We start from the raw sequence: 10,811 nt of genomic DNA, 5'->3' as shown, positions 1-10,811 counted from the left end.
CTCATGTTCTGCTCCATTCAATCATACTTCAAACTTTTAGACAAATCAAATAATAAAATGAATATCATTCCATTCGTTCAACTCAATTTCACCCATCAAATAACAGCCTGTTCCTGAAGGACCTAGAAATCCCCATTAGTAAACATATAAGCATTACAAAAAGATTTATGGCCAATAACCCTGGTACTATGCACGATAAGATCAAAGATAAATAGAAAACAGAGGCAGAGCTCCCAAAACTGAATACAGCAACTGTAGATTGTGTTAGTATTTGACAGAAATGATTGAATTAAATACAAACATCATGTATAGTCTCAAGGCTGAAACGCGTGAGTTGCCCATGGTGGTAGAGGAGCACGTAGCTTAACGTGAAGACCAGTAACAGGATGTTCAAATGACAAGGTTTCTGCGTGAAGGTGATGTGCATGATGAGTGGTGCCTTTCCACTCGTACACACCCTCATATTTCACATCTCCCACTATAGAAATCCCTAGGTATTGACAGTGCAACCGAATCTGATGCGTTCTTCCACTCCGAGGATACGCTCTCACCACTATCTCGCTCTCGTTGTTACCATCCTCTTTCACCGCCTTTTCTTCAACCACTAAGACATTTTCACCCTCAACGTTCCCGAATTCTGAATCAGAGACTTCCCTGAAGTTCCCTTTTCTGTTTACCGATAACAACTCGAAGGAAGTCTCCATGGAGCGGACAACCGAGCCGCCCGGTAGCGCACGCCCGACGTCGGAGGCAGCGTAGACTCGCCAGGCGCCGAACTTGGACCTACCGTGACCGGATCTGAGGGTGACCCGTTCCCAATTTGGAGGAGGACCAGTGCAGAGGGCAATGTAAGTTTTCTTAACCTTGTGATCGGTGAAGGCCTTGACGAGCTTGGCGGCGACCTTGTGGGACTTTGTTAGGAGCAATACGCCGGTGGTGTCGCGGTCGAGTCGATTAGCGAGGTGGAGCTGGTGGGATTGGGAGGCGAGGGAGGAGAGGAGGGTCTCGCAGTAGATTCCGGGGTGCTTGTTGACTGCGATGAGGTGGTCGTCGTGGTAGAGGATATCGGCGGGGGAGAGGGAGAAGAGGCTGGAGTTTGAAGCGGCGCTCATGGCCCTGCTCAGTTCCAGTTGTTTCGAGATTGGGGGGAGAGGAGGGGACAGTGGGACTGGGTAATTCTCTGTGGGGATTGGGGATTTTGGTTGGGCTTGCTGTGAGTGTGACCCTGACATGGCTACGGCTACGGCGGAGAAGGGTTTGGGGTTCACAGAGAACATGTTTTATTGATTCGATATTAAAAGTATATTATTTTTTCCCCAAAATACTTACCGCATGCTGTATATTTTATTTTATTCATGAATCTATTTTTTTTTTTCCTTATAAGTTCTGGTCTCAATTAAAGGGGTTGTATGGTTAAATAGAATTCTTTTCCTTCTAAAAACAGCATGCATCCTACATCTTTATATATATATATATATATATATATAATTTTAATTCAAAATTTCTTCTCAATTCTCTTTCATTCTTTCAAGGTGACCGGATGGATGACGGTAACATGATTGATTTTTTTAAGTGAGATTAGAATAGTTAATTATACATAATGAATAACTTAAGATCGATCCAATATGATTCACACATTTTTTATAGGTTAAATTAACTAGTATATTTTATCATCCTTAATTATTTTTTAAAAAAAAATTATAATTAAGACTTTGATAATATAAAAATTTGATAACGGGGTTCCCAAAATTTACACTTTGACATATAGATTTAGGCTCAGGAGATTAAGTTTGACACTCATGTGAATCATGATCTTAAAATATGAGACTCATTTAAGTTTAAGATGTTCATTTATAAATTTTATATAAATCTTTTATTGGAAGGTTTAAATTCACAAGTTATTAAGAATTATCATGAATTTGTTATGACTTTGATGGAAAATATTTGACTTCCAAAAATACCCAACTTTTTTAATTGGGGTTGGGGTTGAAGATGAGAAGGTCACTACTCGCTCCCGTACATGTCCTTGTTCTTGCCTCCTCGATGAAGAAATTGTTAAAATTTTATTAATTATTTGTTAATTTTGTTTTAAAATTTTTACATAATTTAATATTCTTTTCTTTACAAATGCACTCCAATAAATTGATTGATATATAAATACTTAAAAATGTGTAACAATTAATTTATTTTTTTAAATTAAATTTTTAATAAATTTGTGGTGATTAGGATGGGATAATAACCTATCAAATATCGATTGGAACATATATTAGAGTCAGACTTGTGAAAACTAGACAGACAATACCTGTCTTCATTCCAGCTAGTTGCTATATCTTTGTGTACATTAAAGATTTTCATAAAAAAAATCAATTTAAATCAATAAAATTAAGATCTTAAAAAAATTGTGTTTTACGTAAGTATACAAACCATGATTTATATGATTTACATGTAATTTTTGTAGGATCTAAAACATAATTTATTCTAGTGAGATGATTGAATAATAATAAATAAATTTTTCGTTAATTTATTCATTACCAAATCAATTGAGAATGTAAAAAAAAATAGGAATATAAAATACTACTTTCTTCTATCTCAACTATAAAAAAAATATTTTATATCTTTATCTCAAATATAAACAAATCCAAATTAATTTTGACTCACTTATTAATATTATTTATTGAAATTTTATTTCCAATGATATCAAATTAAAAAAAAGTTATATTTTAAATAAACATAGTGTAAATGTTATAACTAATTTTTTTAATTAGCATAAAATAATTCCATATCCTTGTATTTGAGATTTGAGAAGTAGCATATAGATCTTTCAAAAAAATAACAACAAAAAAAAAACAGTACTACATAGATTAGTGACAGGTTTCTGCTACCGTCTTCTTCTTCGCATTAGGGTTTTCAGAGTTCTGGTTCGTTCTCGTTTCCTCAAATTTTGACCACTCACTATCACCGCGTTTTAAAATCCGACATTTGGCCGTGCCCAACGATTCAACCGAAGATCAAAATTCTTCCGCGTTTTCGATTCGGTTACGGTTCGACGTGGACAATTGCTTATGGCTTCATCCTCGATAATCACTCCCGAAGATGTATTGGAGTCGCTAATGAACGACGGCACAATTGATGCCCTCAGATTGAAGATCATCAACCAGCTCAAAGCCAATGTAGTTTCTTCCATCCCTTCTCTTCAATTTCTTTGTTAATTGAGTTTCATATAATTCATTTTCTAAGTTTCTAATAGCATCTTTTTATATTTAATTTTCTTCAATTTGCTTTGACCTTTAGGCTGATCGGTTTGTGGTGTTTTGATTTTTTTTTTTTTGCAGGAGGAATTGAAGAGTACTACCATAAAGATGGCTGAGCAGAGTAAGGTTCTGAACACCCCTGGGGCTGAGAAACAGACCAAAAGAGAGCTCTTTGATGCGCTTCGGCAAGAGCTCGAGTGAGTGATCCGGTTGCGTACTTTTCTATGCAGAACAAATACTGATTCAAAGGGAACTTAACTTCACAAGTTTCATTTTTTTTTTCAGTAGCTGTCGGGCTAGTATCATACTAGTATTCTGTTTAGCACTGACAAGTTTCGACAGGCCGTTTAATTCTCTGCTTAAAGTAGAAGAAAGCTTTTGTGTTGACTAGAATCTCTTCTTTGAGCTACTGACCTAAATGTTCTATAATCTGTATGTTGCTACAGGCTTGTAGCCATTGAACCCTGCTTAGTATTGAACATAAATCAAATCTGTGTGTACTTAGGATAAGTGCTGTCATGATCCACATGAAACAAAAAGACATAGATAATAGATTAATTGAAGATGTCACGGTAACATTGCTGCACTAGCATGAACAACACTAATGCCACATATTATTATTTTATAAACCCCTCTGTCTTGCAAAAGTCCCCTCCACCCCTTTCACTTGAAAAGGTAAACCGCTCCCAAGTTCTTGGGTTGACCTTGAAATCTCTCCTGCCAAATTAAAAGAACATAGTTACCAGGTTCACAATACTCTCTGGTACGTGCTATGAGTACTGCTAATGGTATGTGTTACTTAACCTTTCAAAGTATAGGTTCATGGAGGGTATACACAGTCTAATGTTATTTCTCCTAACTCAACAGGTGGCTAGCTCATTCATTTAGTTGGTTATCAATATCAATTCTTAATTTTATTTAATAAACTGTTAAAACCTGAAAAAGCTTCCCTTAATTAATCTGAAAAAGTTATATCAATTTATTGACTGGCCATTTAAGGATTGTCTTGATTATGTGTTTTGAGAAGTAATGCTGGATCAACTTGAAAACTTAAGTTTTTTTCCTCAGTGGTTTTAGGTTGTCTATACAGCTTAAAAATCACAGATTGGAGTAGTGTTCCAAACTTCCAAATTCAAATCTATAATCTTTTCATCCTTCAGGTCACCTTCCAGAAAGTCCAAATGATTGTAGATATGTAGTCACCTTTTGGAATCTCTGCATAAGATCCAACCTGATCTCTATGCTGGCTTCTTACCTCTTGCATAAGTTGCGCCAACATTGCTTCCAATGCCATGAGAGATGTGGCTCAAATTTGGTTCTGAGCAGTGATCTCCAAATTGATGTAGGATAACAGAGTTTAGGATTTTACTGTAGCACTCAGAAATTTGGGGTAAAATGATATGTGTGCCAATGAGATCTGAAACCCAACCAAAAGATGGCCTTTTAAGTTTGAACCCCTCCTGCTATTTAGGAACAATGGATCTCCATCAAAATCATTGTTCTGTCATCTGTATAGACTGTGCATTGAGTAACTAATTTGATGTCAATTTTCTTTAAGGACATAATTGATATTCCTTTATATGGTTGAGGGTCTAAATTAATGTTGAAATTCTTTAGAGGACTGAACAAAAGTGATAGTTTCTATATCTTCAGAGGATTGGCACAGGGGCTTACTCTGCCATTAACCTTTTTTGCCCTGCCCCACAATTGTTTTACATGTTTGAAAAGTAGAAGCTATGTGTTTGGAATTGGATATGTTAAAACTTAAAATACTCTTAAGCTGACCTCCTGGTCAATCAATGCACAGCTACGTGGTTGTACAAATACAATGACTAAAAAGTTTCTTACTCTCTCCTTCTGGCATAGCTTAGAATAAATAGAAGCACACTGCATAAAGTTCTTCTATTTTACCCTTTTGTCTCCTGAATGTCTATTTCCTTGTGTTTTCTTCCAGATGCTATATGTAGGTCTTGGAAGAATTGTTACTTTGACAGAAGGCATTATTCCCAATTGGATTATATCTTCATGATTGCCACTGTATATATCTTTTTGTTCAAACATATTGATATACATCTTTGGTTCACTGGTTGTCTTCCTTTTTCTTACATCTATGTTTATTTCATGCAGAGCTTCTGTACTTGAAAAAGCCTCAAAATCAGTTTGGGATTTAATTTTAGACAATAATGGCCTGGGTAAGGAGATAAGTGAAATGGTTGAGCGAGTGTTTTGTAGATTGAGTGGCCAGGAGCCTCCATTATTTCCACTTCCGAATGGACAACCACAACCTGATAAGGAGACTGACAACAGAAAAGAAAAAGGAAAAGGAAAGCAGAAGGAAAACGAAAACAGGAATTCAAATACTCCATCTAAGAAAAGAAGCTTCAGTGAAATAAATTTGGATGGAGCAGATGAAACTGCAACCTGGTCCTCTGATCCTGCAGTAGTATTGGAAGGTTCTGGCAAATCGCCTCTATCAATTTCAAAGACTTGACTTGCAAGTTTGACAAGCCTTTTGTAACAGAAGTGATCACACCTGGTAAATATATTATATTGACATTTTGTAGAACTTCACTGCAGTTTCGATGAATCTTGGCACTGAAGTTTTGTGTAGTATGCAATAGTTATCGTGTATGCTATATACAATTGATGATTAATTTATGAAACTTTACTAAAGTCTGTTGTTGATTAACTGATTTTTTATCTTTAAACTTGTGAAGGTTGATAGAGGAGATATGGGAATTACAATTTGCAAATCATGGTATATGCCATATAGATTGAAGCCCTTTTGCTGGCATTTAATTTTACAACATAATTCACTTTCCCTGAAGCAATTAAATTGCTCAGGGTGAAACTATTTCCAGTCCAGCTTAAAAAACACTTCAAAATTGTAAAACCTGCGAGTTATACATTTTTTAAAGTAACTTTTGACTGTTTTCATAAGTAAAATTGAGACTATTTTTTTTTTACTGAAGTTGAATTGAGACTCAGACTGCGTTATTATGAATATTCGTCCTTTATTAACCGCATTGTTGTGACTATGTACATATTGATTATTACGTTAGTGTTTTCATTTGTTATTACATTGTCCTTTGTTAATGATTATGATCTTTATTTTGCTGCATGCCTTTTTTCTTTGGTACAATGTTGCATGCTTTGGTTAAGTAGATAGTGGACAGGTGGAAATCAAATACATAATAAAGGAAGTTTTTTAAACTTAAGTTTGTGATATGCTGTTTGTTTTTAAAATTTAGATAATTAAAATGTGTTACATGAGAAGAGTGTTTTTTGTAATTGATGCAAGTTAAAGAAAAAGTTTTCCAATTGAGAAATATATGTTAAGTTCTAATATAAATCAGAACACTATCCTTGAGTTACATACATGGTTTCAGTTACAATTGAAATCTTTCAAGAATTTATGAGATTAAGGTAAATATAAATTATAGAGCGTGGAATCATTGGCATATCAAGAAAACAGTCTTTTTTGCTTTGGAGCGCGGGAAGTCTACAACTACAAGCTCCGCAGTTGTTTTGGGAAGATACTTGCGTGAAAATTTCACAATGGTTGGTGTTAGTAGCTCAATATACTATCTAACATCGAAAACTTAATATCCAGACACCTCACACTAGTTGCTTTCTTTGTTCAACTATAGGTACAGATGCAAATACTTTGGAATACTCCTAGCGGTTCTTTAGCAACGAAGAACCTGTTCATTCTTGAGTCTTTACAATTTAATGAAGGTGAGTGCCTCCAGCTTCAACCTTACAAGTTGGAAGAGTTCTTTCATCTAGCTTGATCTCATCATTATGGAGTCAGAACGAAAGATTTACCAAATATAAAATACCTTTGTGGATGAATTCAACTCACAATTCATATCTATCTATCTATATAGTATCCATTTGAGAGTTCCACGAAAAAATGACGGTATGTTAGGAAACTTATATGAACACACTACCGTAAAATGTGACAAGTTGATCATTTTTTTACTCTTTCACCAACTTTTGTATTTTAATATGACATAGATGCATTAATTTATGTTGCTTCTCCTTTTTCCTGATGCCATTATTTCTTTTGTTTGTAATTTAATTGATAAAATAAATATAATTACTTTACGGTAGTCAACTAGCTCAGAGTAAAGATTATTAAAACGGAGGAATTTAAATGTGCTCAAGGCATGTTTGGACTACAGGTGCCAGCATCCGTTGAATTGATTAATTTTATATTTTTTTATTGTGATGTGTTGTCATGTTATTGTTATAAAATTTAAGATTCACACTCCAATACGAAAATTTTATATGAAAACATATTAATATCTAAATGACAAGGGGCGAACGCTTTCTATCAACATATGCAATTCATTGTTAATATCTTGATTTATCAAGTGTACTTAAGAAAAAAAATTATATAATATTTTTATATTGGTATTTGTACTACTTTTGAAATACTTAATTATTCTAACATCCACATTATACTGATTATGTTCTTTGCATGAAATTAATATCTAAATTGCGTGAATAATTACTTTACACACGCATGTAATGAAGTTAGTTAAAATATAACTTATTTTTAGAACTTTAAATTAGTTTAGATTCAATTTTAGTAGCCAACAAATGTTAGTATTTATACAGTTATTTTTGTCTTGTTTTTTTTTTTTGAAGGCATTATTTTTGTCTTGGTGATTATTTATATTTGACATTTTTCTCATTCTGGTATACTCTTTTTCTCTTGGTCACTCTCTCTTTCTAGTTGCATTACATAGCGATCAATCTTCCCCTTTATTTTTGTTTCTTCTATTTATTTATTTCATGGTAATATCGTGAAGTAGTGCTCTAACGAATCCTTCATTTGGAAATAGTGTTCTAACCAACCCTTCATATGGTAGTTTTGAGTTTTGACTGCTAAGAATAAATATAACAAGTCATGAGCCATTATTTAAAGAAGCCTTAAATTTTCCTTCAATAAAAGTAAAACAAAACATCCTATTGTGCATTTTCACATTATAACAAATTAAAAAAAATTATAAACCTTTAAGATTGAGTAGTAATACAGTTATTGTACACCTAAGACTAAGTTTGAGAGAATAAAATATAAAACTATTACTTTCTCCCAGGGCATCATCCTTGTTGTTCTATATAATGAGTGGATTGCATTACTTGCATGTCCTCTGTGAATTCAATATTGGGGATATAATAGTCTCTCTAGGCAGTTGACTCTTTGCTCCAAGTTCATTTTGTGCTATGTTGCTCGAACATGGCATCCATTCATTTCTAAGTAAAGTGTAATGCATAAGCCTTGAATCCAAGAAGTTAGCATTGGATCTTGGAGAGCTTTGGTAGACCTTTGTAGGAGACAAAATGCATACATGATCAAATTATGTGCAACATGAAATAATATGAACAAGTGTCATGATGCTTTGATTTAACCTTGTCCAGAAGGTTGTGATGAACACATGTCACATGAAGAGGTTGTTTCATCGCAGGAGGTTCACATAGTGTTGGTCAAGAACTCCAGTTTCTTCAAGTTCAAATAATGTCTCCTTAATAAATGTTATTGCGGACTAACAAAGATGATAAAGAAAAAGAGAAAAAATTAATTAAACTATGTTACATTAAAAAAATAGGGTTAAACTGTGACTACCATCCTTGGTAGAGTGGTCTTGAACTCAATCTTCTTAGGTAAGGTGTTGGATTTGAATCTTGTAGATAAAAAATATGATTGAAAGAAATTTTTTATTAAAGATGATTAATTAGGTATCTCTTACAAGAATGCTAGTTGGTGAAGTCATGTAGTCCTAGTCCATTTAGTACTTAAAAAAATATTAAATCTCTTGCAAGGATGATAGTTGGTGAAGTCATATAGTCCTAGTCCAGCTAGTATGCTTTTGGGGCATTGATTCAATATCTTGCAAGAATGATGAAACTTTGCTTTGGGAAAAAAATGAATTTTCAAACATATGATTTTGACATTAAGTACGTATCACAGCTATAAATTCATTGTACCAATTTGCATCGTAAATTAACTATATCGTATATTTAAACAGTCAAATAAGGATATTTACATAATTTTATTATACTTTATACATACATATTCTCCCGCGTAAAAGAGTCCTTGAAACCTCAAGTGTGAAAAATGCATTAATGTGTGCTAATAGTTTTAGTTTTAATTGAAAAAATAAAGGACAGTAAGGATACCACTTAGTCAAGAAGGTTGGAAGAACGTGTATAATCATTCTATTATATCTCGCAACAAAAACAAATGATACTTACCTAAAACACTTACACTAGAATATAGAAAAATACCTCAATTCCTAGAATTCCTTCAAATTTTCTCCAATAACATCTGGAATAGCCGAAATGTTCAGCCATCGTATTTCAATTTTCTTCTGCAAACCATCAATTAACATTTCCCAGATCCGATGGATATTTAGCTTCAACCTGCACATGATATTTTCAGTCAATAATTTTTGGGTACATATACTGGCATCTGTATCTGAATATACTACCTAAGTATAAAGGGCAGTATTATTTTTCTACCTATCAGAACTATTCAAAACCTCTACGTGTTAAGAAATACTATTTTTTTTTTCAATTTTCTTTATTTATAATACATATAGAAAGTTATTTCAAAAAATTGTCGTGCATGTTTTAAATAACATTATTAGCATAGAAAGTTTGGATCACATGAGAATATGAATTATATATGATCAAATGATATTAGGTACATACTTGTGGCTTTTCTAATTCAAGAGTTTCAATGAATACAAATTAGAGATAGAGATGAGATTCCATAGGAAATCAAAACATACTCGTCAAATGATAAGTAAAAAAAATATATATATAGGTTTTAAAGATTAGGACATGAATTTGGGATTTGAATTTGTGGAATAAGTTCGAAAACTGGTAATAAAATTTCTAGTATAACGTTCTTGATACATAAGAAAAAATATATATAGTTATATTTCCATTATTATTCATTATTTTTTATATGGTACGGGTTATAGAATTGTAGTTGACGATTGTTAAATTATTAAATTTGACAAATGAAAAATAAAAGTTGTACCGAAAGTGTCAATGCATTAAGTCCTTTGTCATTGTTTACTCCCTCTCAATGTCCTACTAAACCTGAAGTAGTTGGTGCTCCATCACAATCAGAACAAGTGCCAGGGGTTCCCACACAACAAGGGCCGCAAGTTCCATCTGGATCATCTGAGCCACCGAAGGTACAAAAAGAAAATATTCTAGATCCCCTTCTGAAGTGTTGAATCATTTTGATAGTGTAAATGATGATGTATTTTGCAAGTATTGTAAAAAATGATATAAGGCTAATAGTTCCAAATATGAAACAACAAACTTGAACAAACATTTAGCTTCATGTATGAAAAACCCTGTTAGGCAGGTTGATAACAACCGGACAACAATTGTTGTTGCAAAGGCATGTGAGGGTGACCCTAATGTTGTTAGTATGAAACTTGTTGATTTCAATGAGAGAACTCTTGTAGAACTTGCAAAGATGATCACCGTAGATGAACTTCCTTTTAAATTTGTTGAATATGAAGGGTTTAG

At 33.4% G+C, this 10,811-nt stretch overlaps 2 protein-coding genes across 8 annotated transcripts; one reads left to right on the top strand and one right to left on the bottom strand.

Moving 5' to 3' along the window:
- Nucleotides 1–50: 50 nt before the first annotated feature.
- On the bottom strand, nucleotides 51–1,430 carry LOC100790926 (RNA pseudouridine synthase 1). Its single transcript, XM_003555136.5, has one exon. It carries the CDS (start codon nucleotides 1,275–1,277, stop codon nucleotides 315–317), a length of 963 nt encoding a protein of 320 aa, XP_003555184.1. The 5' UTR covers nucleotides 1,278–1,430; the 3' UTR covers nucleotides 51–314.
- Nucleotides 1,431–2,805: 1,375 nt separating this feature from the next.
- On the top strand, nucleotides 2,806–7,291 carry LOC100811466 (uncharacterized). Of its 7 annotated transcripts, XR_005890249.1 has the most exons (6): nucleotides 2,810–3,170; nucleotides 3,333–3,448; nucleotides 5,379–5,787; nucleotides 5,969–6,009; nucleotides 6,695–6,812; nucleotides 6,902–7,291. XR_005890249.1 is itself a non-coding variant. In XM_041013200.1 (4 exons), the coding sequence occupies exons 1-3, from the start codon at nucleotides 3,063–3,065 to the stop codon at nucleotides 5,740–5,742; spliced, it is 588 nt and encodes a 195-aa protein (XP_040869134.1). In that variant the 5' UTR covers nucleotides 2,810–3,062; the 3' UTR covers nucleotides 5,743–5,787; nucleotides 6,902–7,291. The 7 variants fall into 7 exon arrangements, 1 of the variants encoding a protein (XP_040869134.1); XR_420310.4 differs by lacking the exon at nucleotides 5,969–6,009 and having other exon boundaries at nucleotides 2,806–3,170; XR_001386982.3 differs by lacking the exon at nucleotides 5,969–6,009 and having other exon boundaries at nucleotides 6,641–6,812.
- Nucleotides 7,292–10,811: the final 3,520 nt, after the last annotated feature.

This window comes from Glycine max, chromosome 20 (genome assembly GCF_000004515.6).
Source record: "Glycine max cultivar Williams 82 chromosome 20, Glycine_max_v4.0, whole genome shotgun sequence".
NCBI lineage: Eukaryota > Viridiplantae > Streptophyta > Magnoliopsida > Fabales > Fabaceae > Glycine > Glycine max.
This window is presented reverse-complemented; position numbering and strand designations above follow the sequence as displayed.